Here is a 19,925-nt window from a genome sequence, read left to right on the forward strand (position 1 = left end):
CTAAATGCCTAATAACAGAGTCTTGCTTCCTGTCTAATGATGAAAGGGTTGCAGTCAAGTTCTTTCTCTTAGTTTACTACAAAATTGAGGAATTTCATGGACTATTTTGAGAACAGAATCCTGTGAAATACTAGCAGTACTAAGTAAAGCCCATTTTTAGATAACTTAAAATGTACTTAGCCCAATTAATAAAAGTCCAGTCACTAAGAGTGTATGAAACACTGAAGATAGTACAAGTAAGCACAGGATATTGTGTTATTAAGGGAAGTAAAGGATGTGGAAGTATGGGCTTGTAGAAATGGAGTGCTTTGTTGTGTTTTAAACAGATTTATAAAGAATAAAGTTGCAAACTATTTGAAATAATATATTTTTTAAGTTTTTTTAAAGCTTATTTCACAAAAATGTATGTAGATGTGTTTCTTAAGCAGAAAGACTTTTCAATGTATACTTTTCAACTGACTGAATAAAAATATCTAATATTGTAAAAGACACCCTTGGGTGGGTAATGATCTCAGCAGCTACACTGAGAGTTTCTTATGTTCTAATTCACCTTCACAAATCCATGGCATCATTTTTTTGGCTAAAGTAATGTCAATTGGTGACATTTGCGGCATGTATAAAAGGACCCCCCATGGCAACCATTTTTATTTGATTCTTAAGATCCAGAGGCTGCTGAAAGAACAATTGAATGAAGTTGAGGACTGGAGAAGCTTGATTTTTCTTGTTCTCTGTGAAATGAAACTCTCGTCTTTTTCTTCCCCTTCCCCTTAAAAGCGGAAGTCTGCTGGGGTTGTGGCTGTGTCAGCCGCTGGGACGCCACTGCAGATCACTTTAATTACTAAGCTGAGGACGATAAAATTAAAAGTAGCAGCACTGAAGCAGTGGAAGGCGCTTGCCCGGGTGTCGGTGAGCTGTGAAATATGGAAACTGCATACCAACACATTTTTATGGAAAGGAAACAAGGGATTACATTACTGATTCTTGAAGGGTTTGTCCTTAGATCGTCAAATTTTATTAGTGCATCTATCTATGGCAGATTGTAGACCATTTTGGAATGATAAGAAAAATAGTAACTTGAAGACATACTGAGAAAGAGCTGAGTATTTTTTCGTTTATGTCCAAAGTGGTTAGTTCTGATCTAGCTTCTGTATTTGAAATCTTTAAATGCATTGTATTAACATACAAGCTCTTTGCACCATAACAGGACCTTTGCCTTGTCCTGAAGATGTTAGCAAAGAGAAAAGTAAAGCTTAAATGTACCACATTCAGCACTTTTCTGAGGGCTTATAACTTAAGTTCAGGCACCTAAGTTTTAAATGAATATAAGCAAGTTAGTTTCTCTTCACCTGTCAGCATTCAGTAGCACAAAGGGGAATTTAACCTGATTTGTATAGTCTAAGTGTAAGCAAAAAACTGGCTTTTAAAAAAAATCACAATAACAATAGGGTCTCAGAAAATTTCTTTACACCAGTTATATAATATGTAGGACCAGGGGTTTGAAATCAGACACACAGATTTTAATTCTTACTATGCCTTTTACAAGGTATATGACTTTGGGCAGTGTATTTTTTATTTATTTATTTATTTATTTATTTATTTATTTATTTATTTATTTATTTATAATATATCTTTATTGATTTCAGAGAGAGGAAGGGAGCGACATCAATGATGAGAGAGTCATTGATTGGCTGCCTCCTGCACGCCTCCCACTGGGGATCCAGCCTGCAACCTGGGCATGTGCCCTGACTGGGAATTGAACCTCAATCTCAAGGACCCTAGGTCAGTGCTCAACCACTGAGCTATGCCCGGCTGGGCTTGGGCAGTGTAGTTAAGTGAGATTCAATTTCTGTCAAGTAAGAGAGATAGTAGTTAACCTTACAAAGTTGTGAGTAGTAAATGAGACAACATGCGGAAAACTGCGCAGACACAGAACTGGTATTTACAACAATTTGTTATAATTTGTAAAAAAATGGTGGTGGGGAGAGAGGCCTCCCAAAGTATAGCCTCCATCAAATCTTCCAAAAAGTACTTCCATCTTACAAAATCTAGATTACCCACATAACTTGGTTTAACTTTAAATAATACTGTATAGAAAGAGGCAAATGTCATCAGATCCATTCTTAGAAATAGGAAGTCTAACTACTTCAGTTTATTTAAGTGTATTTAGACAAGGCAGGTAAATAAAATATATATAGTTTCCTATGTGTTGGATTTTTCAACTGTACTTTTCTTTTTAGTGACATCAGTCTTCGTTGTTACCTTTGTATCCCAGTGAAAAGATTTCTTTTTTTCAGCATAGTAGACATGATTTACTTATAGCTATGAGTTTCTGTCTTCTTTTGAATACAGAATGGCCAAAACAGATAGCAGTAACTCATTTATGTATTTGGGTCAGTAGGCAAACCATCATTGCCAGAAATATTCATTATCTGCATATTTGAGCAGTTTGTGCTAAATGCTATTCAAAAATAATGAAGTAATCATTGTCCTTACTTTCTGGTCATTTTATTCCTCTAACATAAACAATATGTCTTTTTTAAGTAAAAGATTATTAGATTTTGTTGCTATCTATTCTTTAAATATTACTGCAGAAACATTTAATGAAGCTTACATATAAAAATTAAAATGAAATAGATTTATGTATAATGAATCTGGAAATTAATACTATCAATTAAATTAAAATTGGTTGCATAATCAATTGCTATAATTACAAGCTTTTCCTTCTGACCCTAACAATTAACTTCTGTTTTCTCAGTTGGTTTTTTGTCCTAAGGGAAGTTAATGGGTGAGAAAACAAACAATGCAAATATGCCATCCCACCCGAGGGCTCTAGGCTCTAGCAGAATTGTCTCTGTGGTGTCAGGACATTAGTAGAAAAGTAAATCAAGGCAATCTGATAGGGAACTAGAATTCTGTCAATCAGGCTCAAGATTTTGTGCTGTGTCCATAAACTTTGTTTACTGTAGGGTTTTATGAGTTGTAACCTGCCCTTCCAGCCTGTTAATGAGGCTAAATCTTGCTACTTGAGAATTGAATTGCAGCACACCTCTGGGCTAATGGTTATAAACAGAAAGTCCCATTAGGGCTGCATTCTGATTTGTTCATTTGCATTTTTTTCTATTGTATAGAGAACAATGATGGGTAAATGGGTACAAACAAACAATTTACATGGAAATTGATGAAATGTCCCTAATTAGTATTTAGAGTTGGTTTTATTAATGATTGTCTGCTTTAAATTGCACTCTTGGTCAGCTCTCAGAAACCTTTGCAGATGGGAATATTGTTGGGACGGGGAGGGGGCATGGTTAAGGAAGTAGTTTGTAAGAAAAAAAATGGGTCCCATTTCATATTCAGAAAGGTAGAGTCATTTATTTCATTTTAATTCGGTTAAGATGACCTAAGCCCACTTCATCTTAGTCTGAATCACCAAATTCCAGCTCTGCAAGTTATTCGCACAGTGAAATTCACTTAAACCTATTTGCCTGAGGCATATCCAGTAATGGTTTTTATTAGTGCTCTTAACTTTTCTTAAGTTTGAAAGATTAAAGTTTAGTAAAAGCTCAATTTTCCTCAGTTGGTCATGTAATTTGATACTTTTGGGGATCAAATAGTTTGGTAGTTAAGAACAAGGACTCTGTAGTCAGACCTGAGCTGGACTCCTGGCTCTGACATCAGTTCTACCTGTGTGATCTTGGAACTCTAAATATTCTCATTGGTAAAAAATTGGGTTGTGAAAATTAAATGAGATCATGCGTGTAAAGGACTGGTCCCATAAAAACTCAGGAAATATCAGCAACCATCACCAAACTCACCATTATCAAGTCTGTATTTTCTTTTATTCCTAGTATATTTTCCAAGTTCAGAAATAGTAATAGTGAGCTGAAGACTTTTGTATATTATTATTGCATCTTCAGTCTCACCCTGCCTAGTACGTACTAGTCCTCTAACTACAAATAAGTTCTTATCTCTAAATTTCCCTTAAATTTTAGATTTCTTTTGCCTCCACCACAAGTACCACTCACCCTCAGAAGCCTACCATCTTATCTCTTTTCTTCCTTTCCCCAAGATTCTTTTTTAAAAATAACTTTTATTATAAGCATAGTACATATCTACTATAGAAAATTAAAAAATGAAGACAAATTAAAGAAAACAAAAGCATCACATTTCCATACCCAGATATCTATCTCTATCATAACAGCTTTGTGAATACACTTCTGTGTGTTTTTGTATACATACATATATTTATGTGTGTATTTATTTTGACAAAATGAAGTTACTACTCTGTAAACTTTTTTTTAGCCAAGTTGTATTCTTTCTCCTTTAATACTATGATTATATTCAGATTTCTCTAATTGGCTCAACAATATCCTTCACAGTTGGTTTATCCAAACTAGTATCTAATTTAGGATTTAGCGTATCAGGTTAATCCCTTTTGTTGGAGGTGATGGTGATTGGTTAGTTGGTTTTGTTGTGTGTGTTTTTTCTTAACTCTCGTTAAAATGACCAGGTCAATTGTCCTGAATATCCTACCTTCTGGATTTGTTTGGTTGCTTACTTGCTGTTTCATGTTTCTCATGTTTCTCTATCCCCTGTGTTTATGATAAACTGGAAATTATATGTAAAGGCTTAGTGGATTCACTTTAAACATTTGGACTAGAACTGGGCAAAAGGGGCCTGGCCTTGGAAATCACTTACAACATTTCCACATTCTGTTGATTATATGCACTTCATGTGTTTCACATCAAAAAACATATAATGTGTGGTTCACCCAATATTAGTGATCCTAAGATGGCCATTAGATTATTGGTCCCTAATCCGTGATCTAGTTCTGATCTTTCCATTTACAATCGTGTTTTCCCCTTGCAACTAGAAAGTAATCTGTGTGGTGTTACTTAAGCATATGTTCCAATTACAGTTGCTGTGTAACAAACTGCCCCAAACTTAGTGATGTAAAATATTATTTTTATGCTCACAGATTCCATGGTCAGGACTTCATACAGGGCACAGTGGGGATGCTTGATCTCTGTTTCGTATTGTCTGTGGCCTTAGCTGGAGAGACTTCGGCAGTTGGGGGTGACTTAAAATGGCTAAAGGCTGAGATCCTGTGAAGGCTTCTTCATTCACATGTCTGGCACTTGAGCCAGGAAAACTCAAGGCAGAACTCAGTTGGGACTGTGGACTGGAGCACCTACATGTAATTTGGATTCTCACAACATGACAGCTGGGTTCCCAGGGGGTACAAAATGCAAGAATTTCAAGAGAACTGGGCAAAAGGGGCGTGGCCTTGGAAATCACCTACAACATTTCTACATTCTGTTGATTATATACAAGTCACTAAAGCTGGCCCAGATTCAAGGAGAAAGGAATTAAATTCTAGTTCTTGATGAGTGAGTGGCAAGGTCATATTGGAGAGAGCATGTAGAATAAGAAATTCTGTTCCATCTTTAGAAAACACAGGCTGCCATAGTATAATATTAATATCCTATTCCCCATCAGACACTTACCTAAGAGCTTTAATAACAGTTGATAATCCTTGACAGAATCAGTCATTGTTTTATGAATGGCAAAGTTATCTCTTTATAGTTTTACCTTTTTGAAATTACCATCATAGCTGATATTATTTTGTAAAACAGAGCTTTCTGTCATTAACTGGGATTGTTTAGTTACCTTAAATTCAGTTCCTACTAAAAATACAAAGTAATTGCTTGACTCTTTTCCTTTAATTCTAATTTTCAAGAGTTATTTTAATGGTGCCTCAAATGAGTTTATACATCCTTATAAGAATTTTTTGAATATCATAATAAATTGATGAATTTTTATTAATTCAGTGTACAATTTCATTCATTTAATTTCATTGCAGTAATTGTTCCTTTTTGATATTGAAATTGTTTAGTTCATCCACTAGAAGCTTCAAGCTTGTCTCTGGGTCAATGTGATACCCCCATTAATCTATCCCCATTAATTTGCCAGCTCTCATTTCTAGCCATTTCAAAAAGTTGTGGAAGAATTACCTAGGCTTGAGCTCCACCAATCTGGTGTCTACCCCAGCACCTAATAGTATTACCTGACAAATTTAATTGCCCTTTTTTAATGTTCAGATTCATTAACTTTGAACATTTACTGTAGTTGATTACTCCCTTTTTCATGAAAGCCTTTGCTACTCTGATTTGCAGAATACGTCAGTGTTCTAGTTCTCTTCTTCCTCTTTCTCTTTCCCCCCCTCTGGTCTGAATATAGATGTTTTCCATGTTTTCGTTAGTAGCCCTCCTTTTTCTCTATAGTACCTCTTCAGGTGCTTTCATATATTCCTGTTACTTCAGCCATCACTCTGTGGTCATAGTTTGACTTTACTTCTAGCATCAGTTTCACTTCCCAGCTACGTACTAACATCTTCACTCAGATGTCCTGCCAACCTCTCAACCCAAGTCTGTCTTACCCCAGACTTTCTCTCTCTGCCTTCTTAGAGTTCCTCTTAGTTTTTCTATTTGTATTCTTATTGTCACAGTTCTACTAGTTGCCCAGGTTTAAAACTTCTGTGTCAGCTTTTTTCTTCCCTCCACATCTAATTAGTTACCAAGAATTGTACCCTCTAATATATATCTTACATTTGTCTCTTTCCATTCCCATTGCCACCATCCTAGTTCTAGATCTCATTACAACTTCCTTGGATTATTATAATAACCTCCCAACAAGTCTCTTTTCAGCCCCTCTGTGCCAGACTCTTACACGCTGTTGTCAGATTAATCTTTCTCAAATACACCTCTGGTTGTTCACACACGAAACCAAACATTTAGTTGGCCCTCACTTTCTTTAGAGTAAAAATAAAGTACTTCACCTTGTTGGACAGGGCTTCTATAGTCTATCTACACAGCTTTATTTTTCCTGTCTTGTCTTTCGGTCATTATTTTTGCCCTATGCTCAAGAAAACTAGACTATGTACTTTTCCCCCATTATACTTTCCTGCCTCAATGTCTTTGTATTGTTCCTACTTCCTAGTCTCTACTACACTGACTCACCTAACTACCGACTCCCATCTGTACACATTTCAATTCCTGCTCATTCTGCAGGCCCAGCTCTAAACCATGATGCCACGATGCCTTCTGTTTGCTCCTCAGCCAAAATGTTCTTTCTTCTGAACTCTAGCTGGATTTTTATCAGACCTCCTTATTGTGGCAATTTTATCTTTCCCTTTATATTAAAAGCTTTTGAGAGAATTAATTACAAAATTTTCATGCTTGAAATTTCTGTAACAAGTACCAAGTACCAAGGTATGTACCAAGGACCATAGATACAAAGGTAAATCAGATATAGCTCCTGCCTTCAAGTAGCTCAGTTCTACTGGGAAGGAAGCATTTATACAGAGTAATAATGTAACTTGACAAGCATTATTTTAAAAAGTAATAACGCAATACACACACTACTTTATTCCATTAGTGGGGAGGAGGGAAGAATAGTCAGGAGAAGTTTAGTGGGTTTAAACTGAATCTTGAAGAATGAACAGGAGTTAAATAAGATGAGAGAAGAACATTCCGGGAAGAGGAAATGACACTCAAATCCATGACACTACATGATACAAGGAATTCTGTATTAATAGATGCGAGGTTTAATGGAGGGTGGGAGAGGTTAAGGGAAGGTACTACTGCAAAGATATGTTAGGGCCAGATTATTTCAGACTTTGTTTTGTCATAATAATGCCTTATTTTACATACTTTCCAGTTTACAAAGCAATTTCACATTGATTATGTGTGATTCATCATAACCCTTTTTAGTAAGCAAAAACTCTTTTAGTTATTTAATTCTCTGTAGTTTTTGGTAATTTTAAACATCAAAAGCCACATTCAGTTTTACTTTTTCTTTTCAATATGTGTCTGGGGGAAAGAGTAAGAATGAGGATAGTACATGAGTTACCCAATTCTGATTTTAAAACTACCAACAGCAATAACTTGTGCAACTAGTGTACTATTCCCATTCCCATTTCTACTCCAGTACCCTAAAAATACCACTTCCTATATTTGATCAACATGGTGTAGCAGCATTTTTTGCCACTTTTTAAGTCAGTATTCTATGCTTTTATTAGAAAATTAAGTTCTATTCTTAAAAGTAAGGTATTAATTGAAATTCTTTTTTCAATATTAGGAAATACTGAAATTTCACATTGATTATGTGTGATTCATAATAAACCTTTTTAGTACGCAAAAACTGTTTTAGTTATTTAATTCTCTGTAGTTTTGGTAATTTTAAACATCAAGAGCCACATTCAATTTTACTTTTTCTTTTCAATATGTGTCTGGGGGAAAGACATATTCTTTCTTTTCTATATAAGCCTGATTATTTTATTAGTAGTTTCTGCTATTTCCTCAGTAATATATATTGCCAATACTTTAGAAGCTAGTTTGAATTTTTAACAGACATTTTAATACAGTAATTTTGTAAATGTTTTTTAAAAAAAATCTGATTCTAAGATGTCTTTTAAAAATGGTGTGACATCCAACTGATATAGAGCATCCTATTTATAATGTGGGCCAAGCACCATGCTGTAAACCAGTTACTATCATGATGATCAGATTGAAAATGAAATTGCATTTCTGTCAATTACTGAGTTGGCAACTGTTCAATATATCTTAGCAGCAAGATGAAGAGCGACGTCGGCAGCTGAGAGAGAGAGCTCGTCAGCTAATAGCAGAAGCTCGATCTGGAGTGAAGATGTCAGAACTTCCCAGCTATGGTGAAATGGCCACAGAAAAGTTGAAAGAAAGGTCAAAGGCATCTGGAGGTGAGTTAAAAAATCTTGTATCATATTCTACAGACAACCCAGAAATCCGTAGTAGACCTTTTGGGACTTTTTATTCTTCAAAATATTGCATCAGATACATAAAGTTTCTAACCTATTGATATGTTGTAAAAAACCTAAAGGAAGCATAATAAATCAGTAGATAACAGTTGCTGTTTTTCAAATCAACTTTTTGTCTTAATTTTTAACTCAAGGAGTATTTTCTTAGAATATGTTACAGGAGAAAATTCAGACTTTGGTTTGTGGTTCCCCATGATGCCTCATTAATTGTATTAGGAGTGAGTAAAATGCAATCAAATCCTTAACAGATCACAAGACTTGTTAGGTTGGGGAGCTTTGGTGTGAAAGATTTTCACTTTGAACCTCTTCTTTAGAAAGTAACTTCAACAATGTTCTGGCATTATAGCCTGACATGTAAGAATTTTTAATAAGTCCCATGTCCATTTTTTCTTAGTTTCCTTATCCTAAGAGTTTTCTTCAATATATGCATAAATTAGTCTAAGCTTATTGATGTTGGGACAAGGACTATTTATACTATAATTAAAGAGAGTTTTAATTTGTCCCTCAGTGCTCAGTTTGGGCATCTTTAACTTGGAAATTTTTAATTTTATTTAAGAGAAGTATATTTAAGAGGACTGTGGGTATTTTTTATTTCAAAAATGTATAATCTATTTATCTACCAAAACATGTTGGTACCTGTCCTGAGTTAGTCTTAGTCTTAGTCTTAGAATGCTAAGATCACTGTAAAGAGTAGGCAAGTGAGGAAACAAATAAGACCTAAGAGAGTTGAAACAAAGGTAAGCTATTTCTAGGTCAATGATAAGTTTCTTCAAAGTAAACTGAAACGTACTGCTATTATTTCTCATTGATTCCTTATATTAGAAGCTTACTGTTATAGAGAATTCCAATTAATGCCTATAGCATATAACCCTCCATCCCATAAATTTGAAAGCTGCTTTCCCAAACAGCTGATATATATCCGTCTGGCCTTCTCAGAATGTTTACATCTTAGTTAACTCCTTCATCTTACCTTTTCAACTCCTGTCATTCAGAGTTTTTATTGCAGTTTCTACACTGTCTACTAAAGTTTTATAGTAACATCAGTAACTACTCACAGCTACATTTATATAATGCTATGGTAATTTGCATTCATTTGCTATTAATAAGATATTACCTTGATTTTATAAAAAATCCAGATATTCTCAGTGTGTTAAAATTTTTTGCTTCCTTATATCTCAGAATGAAGGAGTAAAAACTAATGTCTTGACCCTTCAGATAGACTGTCATAAAGCTACTAACTCTACCTACCGGTGGCATTATAAACCCGTGGGAGAATAATAATAGCATAGTGAGCATCCAGAGTCTCTCTTAATTTCCCCCCCCCAGCAGTGAGCAACTAACAATGCTAAATGAGTTATAAACTCTGGGAAGGCTAAGAATTAAATATTTTGATTGTTCATGTGGGATGGTTCATCTATGTAATAGGTCTCATCTCTTGAATCCAACCCCAGTTGAAGCTAAGTCAGGACATGACTAAGTAGAGAGACTTGATCAGTGTTACAACTCCCAAAATGGCTATCTTCCCTACATGGTAGATAGAGAAAATGAGGACCATATTTTGGCATCATTCAACAGTCAACAAAGTAAATAAAGAACAAATGAGGAGTGGATCTGCAGAACTAGCAAAGAAGTACAGACTAGAACAGGGAGAGCCAGGTGAAGTGAAGATGGGACAGGTTTGAACAGGTGACTTATAAGAACCTGCTGAAGAGCCCAGACTCTGGTCTCTAATACCAAAGTGGCCAGGGTCCATTTCTCCCATAGGACACACCATACCTTGGATGTTGGAAGCAGCCACATATCACATAGTAGGCTCTTAATCAGATTGACTTACAACAAGTGGAGCAGACCTATTCCCTCACCTCAGAGGTGGATATTGGCCTCTCTCCACAAAGACTAGGTCTGCTCTGGCCTCAAGATCTAAGCTGAAGCTGTTGGGGCTGAGAGTTGGGGGAAGAGACCTTTAGAACAAAGGAGAGGGTAAAATTCCTGCCTGAAGGTCAACCATTTTTATATAGATGTGCTAGGACAGGATTTGGCAAACTTCCTGAAAAGGGCCAGAGTAAATACTTCAGGCTTTGCAGGCCGTATGGTCTCTGTCTTAACTACTCAACTCTGCCTTTATAGCTTGAAAGTAGCCTTGAACAATATGTAAATTCATGGGCATGCTTCTTATTTATCCCAAGAAAGTGGTGGGCTGGATTTTACCCATACACTATAGTTTGCTGGCCCTTACATAGCAAATTAAAATTCACTTGGATTCACAAGAGGCTAATTTTGAAGGGAAATGATGCTATGAGGTTGATAAGCAGGGGAAAGAATTAACAAAGTAGGGTTCACTCTTCCAGTGTCTAGTGGGAATCATCAAATCTGAATAAGGAATAGTGTGAAAGGAGGAGAGAGAAATAAGTATTGACTAGCCTAGATGGAGGACTAGAGTAGGAAGATTTTGGAAGCAGTGGTGTAGAGTGAAAAAGACGAGAGAGTAGTCAAGAGCTGAAATAATAAGGTGAAAGCGTAGCCTGGGGAATGTGTTTGAACTTGGTTGTTAATCAGACTCATTGGCTGCACCATTCTCAAGCAGCAGTCAGGCTCAGTGAATAAAAGAAACTTAAGTTTAAGGTGAGGTGTCTTCACCTTCATGGCGTCCACAGAGAATATATGCAAGGTATTTTAGGTCATGTATAGCCATGGATTTGGGCAACCCACTTGCATCCTGTTGCAACCAGAAATAGCCTAATATTTTTTAAATAACAGAATCACACCTGTCCAAGGAACTACAGTCTAGCATTTACTTGTCCTCCTTTTGACAATTTTAGGACTTACAAGAGAACAGGTGATATTGTGGTATACTACAAGTTTTTTCAATTTCTGCATCATTTTGTAGTTATAGACCTATAACAGCCTCATTTTAAAATTCTCATGCTGTGTAACAAACTTGCAGGTTCATTTTATTGTATTGATCTTACTTGGCAAGGCACAGGTGTTTGGGGACAAAGTTTGGTATTTTTATTTTTAGTTGAGTGGTATTGTGGTCAGAGAATATGGCCTGAATTTCTGCTTTGAGAATTAATGTGTTTTTATTTTGGCCAAATAAATGTTAAATTTTTGTTAATAGTCCATGGGCATTTGCAAGAAAGTGCCTACCTTGTTTTAAGATGATATTATATCATATATTTATTATGTATTATATATTTTGTGTGTTTTATATATATGTATGTATTTATTCTGTAGCTTATCGCTTTGGTTTATGTTAGGTTAGGGTCATTTAACTTTTTAAACTGACATTTTTGCCTCTCTTTGATTTAGATAGAGTACTTTGTTTTTGTATTTTAAATCAGTAAAGAAAATGTGTGTGTTTTTTATTTTGTTCGTGAGATATTCATGTGCCTGTATTATCTTTATTTCAATTGTGGCAAATAGATTTACCCAAAATTGTCTTATTTTTAGCTTCTATCAATAATATATTTGTATTGTGTTTTTTATTTTATTTTTATTTCTATAGGATAACTTTGAAAACTATGAATTTTATAGGGGCTGGAGAATTTAAAAATCATGATACAAATGAGAAATTTTTTGGACTGTTTTCTGAATTTTCTTTTTGAATGTTTTTAGTGATACCCTCAGTTTCTTTTTCAAAAGTACAGATATTCTTTCTTTTACTGTCACCAGATTTCCCAGTTTTTCATTCAATTTATTTATAAACAGTAAGTGTTATAAGACTGTCCTTATTGCTGTGCTATTAATCACACCACTGGGATCCATACTTTGCTTATACTGTTGTGCAGTGTCAACTGGAATGCATTGTTTCATGCTGGTGTATATCCAATCTCTTTTACCTTGCCCTGCATACATTATACATGCCATACTTGCAAATCAGCTTCTATTAGGTAATGGATCTCTAATTTACTTTCTGCCACACTCACCTACTTTATGGCAGTGGTTAGCCATAAAGATAGATAAAGATATCAATATCAGTACAGTCTAGGTATAGGTTTAGATATATCATATATATGTGTGTTTATATATAATATGTAGTACCTTAAACACACACAGACACACATACATTTTAATTCTGCTGGAATGCATTTAGAGTATTTTCACAGGTGTTAAGAAATGTGTAACAGCTGTTGAAAGGAATTCAAGGGTTCATTGTAAAACTGAAGTCAGTGAATGGAAGGAAAATGGAAATCCATTCTTAAGAAGACCTGAGCTTTATAGGAGATCAATTTTTACTCTAGCCTTCCAAAATAGTAATCCTTTTATCTAAGGTTACCGATACATATATAAACATTGAGTAACCCATTCAGCATTACTGTGGAGTGGTAGTGTAGATAGAGATTTCATTTAGCTGGGAAATAAAATGAATGGTATCTGTTTAACATCAAGCAGGAGCCTGGCACTGTATAAGTGGGTAATGAAAGAAGGTGCAATTTTCTACATATTTCCAGAACCTGCAAGTACGTATATCTGACCACATTTCCGGATTTAACTATTTCTTTTCATAGCAATGCTATCTTTCCAGTCATTCAGGCTGGAGAGTCAGTATTGACATGTGCCTCAGCCTTCCTGTCCTCAGTATCCCTCCCCCAACCACCTACTACTGTCCACTCGGATTTCAGATCATGTCATACCCACTTTCCAATTCTTTTATCCTAGGTTAAGCTCTCCATACTGCTTGCCTGGGGGTTATAACAGTTTCCAACCTGGATTTCCTGCCTCTAGCCTTTCTGTACTCCAATCTTAACATGTAGGTCGGCAATCTTGCACAAAGGATGATGTCACATGGATAATACATCCATGTGCAGTTTCTAAACCACTTTTTCTTTCACATAAGAAGTTATATCCAATTGTAAGCAAGAGTGATACTGTATTGTAAGCAAGAGTGATATAGTATTGAAGCTACTCTAATTTTTAAAAGACATAAGCTTCAGTGCTTATATTACTAATTGTTTTATACATCATGCTTTGAACATAACCTACCCTTTCCTGATGCCTGTAATGCCCTCCTCCCAATTGTATCTTTTTTTCTTTTTAAGATACAAATCATACTATTTATTATCCACATCAGCAGGAATTTTGGTTGTTGCATGAAACACAGTTCAAGAAATGTTCATTTTAAAAACTTACCTCTTTTATATTTCATGTTTTTAAAATCTGGTACATTTCTTAATACCCAATTTAATGGTTAGTGCTTATAGGAAACAATTCCTGTACTATTGGCAAAGAGTAATCTTTTCATCTTTAGAATTTGCTCTGTACCTGGTTTTTACTACATAACACTTACCTGTCCTACATAGTATTATAGTCATCTGAATGTATACCTTTAAGGTGGAATACAACTTGGTACCTCCTCAACATCTAGCAGTGTGTTGTATATTGCAGATGTGGTATACAGTGGAAGTTTCTTGAATAAATGAATGAATGTTGAATTTTATGCTTTCTAGATTAATTATGGTCGGTAATAATAAATAATAGAGACTGGTTGGCAGCAACAAAGTTCTCCACTCTAAAAACTATTGATAGTAAACTATTTCTGACACAGTAATATGAGGAAATGTTCTAAACAGTTATTTAGCATTCAGAAAATATTTATTAATTCATTTATGTTTACTACAGAATTATTTAGAGAAGAATCTTTGAGGATAATGAAGATGGACATGCTGACTTTTATGAAAGTAGTTAAATAGTTTTGCTAAGCACAGTTGATTAGAAAAGATCTCTCACCTGATTGTACTTAAATAATGTAACCAAATATAGTGCCTTAATGTCTTATAAGCACTTAGCAATGTTCTTCTCCAGGAGGCATTTCTCAGTCTTTCTTTGTTGTGTTCTTCTGAATGGCTTACACAGTACATGGGAAGTCTTCAATAAATGTAAACTATTATTATTAATATTCATGCTCATAGTAAGTATTTAATTGGGAAGCCCAAAATCAAACACGAAGGTTTGCAGGAAAAAGGACAGATATTGAGGATTAAGCCAAAGTTATAGAATTTTGGAATTTCTCAATTGTAATGATCTTTGGAATACCTCATCATTAATATAAGTTGCCCAATTAAAAAATGAGCTGTAGAGTAGTAGGAATATTCTTCAGTAGTGGGGATATCTGCTAGGGCTAGACAGATATTTCTCCAAAAGGTTACACTGCTTGTCAATAGCAGAAATTAAAGTTAATGTCTAATATGCGGATCAAATTATTGCTGTGCCTTTTTAAAATGTATAAATATCAAAATTGCTTAATCAATTTTTATCACTAGGATTTAGAAAGGAAAAAATATATAATAGAAATCTTTATTGTAAAAAAAACTTGATTAATTAATTGTGACTTAAAACATTTTATTAAGTATAAAAATATCATGTAAGACTTCATTTCCATGTTTTTAATTTTGTATATAACAGTTTTTTCCAGTTTTAAGATGTACTGTTTTGTTTCTGAACTTTCTTTTGCTTAAAGGTGCTGTCTATTCTAGTCGTAATCTTGTCTTTTAATTTATCTATAATGCTTTTATGATAATACTTCATTAAAAGCACAAAAGCATTCATCTTTATACAAATGATTTAAATATAGCTACAAGTTTTTAAAGAATGACTTGTTTTTTCTTTATATCTAATAAATGATAAAAATGTGAAATATAGAAATATTATTTTTGATGGCTGTTACCAAACCAACTTTATTTTTGTATGCTGTTATTAGTGATCACTAATAGAGTACTTTTTAAAATATAGGAACTCAGTGAGCTCAGAGATTCAAAGACAGAGTATGGCAGATTGTCAAAACCTTTGCATCTGCTTTGATGTGACAATCCATCTTTGACATATGAATGTAAAATATAAATGTTAATCCAATAGTGAAAGAGTTATTTAAAATTGATTTTTTGCCTTGCTGATCTGTGTCAGACTTGAATTTGAATAACTAATGAAAATACTGGTTTTTCTTCTTTAGTATTTCTGACAGACTATATGAAACAAATAATATACAATATACTAACACTATCGCTACATGTTCCTACAGATGAAAATGATAATATTGAGATAGATACTAACGAGGAGATTCCTGAAGGCTTTGTTGTAGGAGATGGAGATGAACTTACTAACTTAGAAAATGACCTTGATATTCCCGGTAATTTCAAATTATAAATATTTTGTGTCCTGCTGCATGGCAAATTTTATCATTTTTTAAATCTCATTAATGGTGATATAAGTTCCTTTTGTAGTTTTATTACATCTTATATCCTCATAAATTATTTAGTTAAATCTATTTTCCATCAATTTTGTTATTATTTTGTTTTAGATTTAGCTAAAATTAGCAATAAAATTGAAATAGCAAATTGTACTTTGTGTTCTCTTATTACTAAGTTTCACTTTAAAAAGAAAATTTCTATATTTATTTATTGGTTTGAGAGAGGAGAGAGAGAAATATCAGTTTATTGCTCCACCCATCCATGTATTCATTGGTTGCTTCTTGTATGTGTCCTGACTGGAGATCGAACCTGCAACCTTGACATATTGGGACGATACTCTAACCAACTGAGCTACCCAGCCAGGGCTAAGATTCACTTTTATATTTTATAAGGTACAATTTGTAGTTAGTCAATAATTGGTTCCCTTCTTAGCCTAAATATTTCCGTGTAATGTTGTAAGGCATAGATGTAGTACCTCTGGAATACTTCAAATGTCAATCAGATTTTCTGACTTGGTTAGAATTGAGTGTTTTAGTTGTAACATTATTTTGCAAATTTTGTGCTTACTTTAAATATTACTACTAATAAATTAATTTACACATACTTAATAATTGATTAGAATAAGACACTTTGCTTGAAAACTGCTTATATAGACTCCTATTAAATTAATCATGTCTTATGTCAGTAAATACTAATTGACCTTCTAAGTTATTTTTTAAATATAAAGATACCTGCTTATGGTTTCATAGATGAGTGTTTCATATGCATTTCCTTTATAAGTCAACAGCAGGTAGTAATACAAAGCTTTTTATACCAGAGGGGTTCCATAAATGCTTATTGAATTGAATTCTTATAGCAATAAAAAGTCTTTCTAGAATTAAAAGTGAGGAACTGAAGTCCTTAATATATACCTTTTCTTACAAAAAGCTAAGGGAGTGAGAGCAGGTCTTCTTCCTAGCACTGGCATGCCCCTGAAATACTAACCTGCTTTGTTCTTCCTCTGTTTGAAATCATGCTGTTATTTCTCCAAGAAACAATCAACCAGAGTCTTCTTATCTATAGGGAGCACTCAATAAAACTCATGCCCTTTTGTAAGTAGCTCCTTCATGGTTTAGTAATAAATTATACTGAGCCAGGTAAAGGTTGTGTATTTATAATTGTGCAAGTCCAGGAAAATGCTGATATTTAAGGGGAAATGATAAATGTTTATACCAAAATTGGGACTATGTTTTCTCTCTTTCTATGTAAAATATTGTAGAACTTGGGCAAATTTGATTTCTTCAAAAAATCTTTGAAAAAGATTGTTTTTGTTTACCCACCCTCTCACCACAGCCACCACCAACAGCTTTATCAGAAACCAGTAACGTCCCTTTACTGCTAACGACATCCATAAGTACAGAGTTGATGCCTTAATAGTCAATTTACGAAAGTATAAAATCAATGACAATAAATGATGCATATTTCCTCATTTTACAATAGGTTATGAAAACTAGAAAAATTAGCTATTGCTTAGATAACATGAGGGAAATTTTCTAGTTTTAGTTATAGCAACTTTGTGGGATACTTTAAAGTTTGGTTAATATTGGGCCTAATAGGCTTGACTCTTGTCCTTTTTAAAAACTCCCTACTTTATGCCAAAAAAGAAAATCCATCTCAGTCTTCCTGGTTTTTTGTTTGTTAATCCTCACCCAAGGATATTTTTTCCATTGATTTTTGGAGAGAGTGGGAGGTTGGGAGGGATGAGAGAGGGAGAGAGGGAAAGAGAGAGAGAACCATCAATGTGAGAAAGATACATCCATTGGTTGCCTCCCACATGTGCCCTCACCCAGGCCGGGGATCGAACCTGAAACCCTTCTGTGCATGGGCCGACACTCTAACCACTGAGAAACACCGGCCAGGGCATCAGTCTTGCTGTTTCTGTAATTAGCTAATATATTGTTTACTACTCTCAAGAATGCCAATAAGTGTTGGCATGTGCATAGGACAAGCTTTCCAAATCAGGCTAAGGTTTGTTCCATGGCAGTTAGAAATAGGCATGCAGACTGGAATCTGGAAGCACGTAGCATACATTATGCTTTTTATCCTTGCTTTATGTTCCCCCAAATTCTCTTTTTAATATGTATATAAAAGTCATAATGTTTTAATAATAAATTGTTTAATCTTTATCTTGATTTGACCATAGTTCATCAGATATTGTTTAAAAGAGAAGCCTAGCAATATAAACTGACCAATTTGCATGAAAGGAATGATAGTAGCATTTATTAAGAGTCTTATAATTAGAAAACTTATTAATCTTTATGAAAAATATTATTCACCAAATGAATAATTTGGTTGGCATATCTTTTACAACCACTTTATTAAAGAGTTGCCTTGAATGAATTTGTTAAAGCAGAATTACTTGTTTCCATTTACTTCTATTTTATTAAAAATTAATGTACTTGCTAAAAATATATTGAAATTGTTTATTTTAAAAGTTATAGCCATATTTTATTTATTTTAAATTTCTATCCATGTTTAATACATTCCAAAATTTGATCATCTTTTTGTATTTCTGCCCTCTAATTAGAAAGTATTTGTAAACATATACCTGTTTCAGTGCTGGGTATATATGTACACAGATAAACATTAGATTCTAACAGTTTATACATGACTGACTGAGATCATGTTGAGAACTTATTTTAATAAGGTAGTATATGTATAAATTTAATATACTAGAAGAGTTGAAACTCTAAAATATAATTTAGAATCAAATTTATCACCTTTTAAAAATAATCTACTTTATAATAGCTTGTTTTATTATACATAACCTCTGTAGTTTCTCATATAAATATATACATAAAATATAGGCTTAGGTTTTCAAATAAGCATAGGTACTGTTAACTGTAGTATAACTGGATGACATTTAGGTATATTGACTAGATTCTTTAAAGGGACTGATTTAGGAGGAAAATACATATATATATTTATACATACTTGAACAATATATGCTAAGAGGCTAAATTCTGATTCTTCCTACCACAAAAAAGAAATGATAATTAGGTGACGTGATAGAGGTGTTAATGCAATATGTGAATGTATCAAATCAACACACTGTACACCTTAAAGTTACACAATGTTATATGTCAGTGATGTCTCAATTAAAAAAAAGAAATAGTCAACATACCTAATGACTACTCCATTATAGTTATATAATATGTAGTTATATATGTAAAGAGTTCTGTGTATGTCTGGACTGATGTATTATTACACAACCCTAATTTCCTTTTCTGTTTTTAAATATAGTAATGTGTCCTAAATTGGTAGCCTATACATCTAAGTGCATCTTACTCAGTCATTCATAGTGTTTGCATTTTTAACAGAACAAAACACTAAGTTGGTGGACTTGAAGCTGAAGAAACTCCTAGAAGTTCAACCACAGGTGGCAAATTCACTTTCCAGTGCTGCTCAGAAAGCTATAACTGAGAACTCAGAGCAAGACAATAAGGTAAATCTTACTTGTTTAAAATATTTGATTTGGTGTCTGTGTATTCTGATTTCCACTAGCATTTTATATTCCTAAAATCAATTTCTTACCAATTCTTCACATTAAGATTAAGATATAAAACTTTTTATTAAATAGCCAAGAAATTAAGTATCAGTATGGTCATCAACATTCATCTACTTTTTTCAGAGAAACTACTACTTTAAGTTGATATGTCAGTAAAAGTAGAAACTATTCTTGACTTCTATGTGTATTTATATTTTTCTAAGAAGAATATTGCTAACAGAATTCTAGCATATCCTTCTATCATCCTCAACCTTTGACCTGTTTAGATAAACTAAAACTAATGTTAATTACTACCTGAAGATGGTATGTGATAGAATATAAATTTTTATGAACTTGCATGTGT

General features: G+C 33.8%; 1 protein-coding gene across 1 annotated transcript in view; it reads left to right on the forward strand.

The window, feature by feature from the left end:
• EHBP1 (EH domain binding protein 1) overlaps positions 1-19,925 on the forward strand; it is a 272,093-nt gene that overhangs the window by 204,440 nt on the left and 47,728 nt on the right. Inside the window, exons 16-18 of the mRNA XM_087823592.1 lie at positions 8,626-8,773; positions 15,867-15,974; positions 19,395-19,519. Coding sequence (XP_087679718.1) covers positions 8,626-8,773; positions 15,867-15,974; positions 19,395-19,519 — 381 coding nt within the window. The remainder of the gene's footprint in view (positions 1-8,625; positions 8,774-15,866; positions 15,975-19,394; positions 19,520-19,925) is intronic.

The sequence above is a fragment of the Miniopterus natalensis genome, chromosome 13 (assembly GCF_054644295.1).
Source record: "Miniopterus natalensis isolate mMinNat1 chromosome 13, mMinNat1.hap1, whole genome shotgun sequence".
NCBI lineage: Eukaryota > Metazoa > Chordata > Mammalia > Chiroptera > Miniopteridae > Miniopterus > Miniopterus natalensis.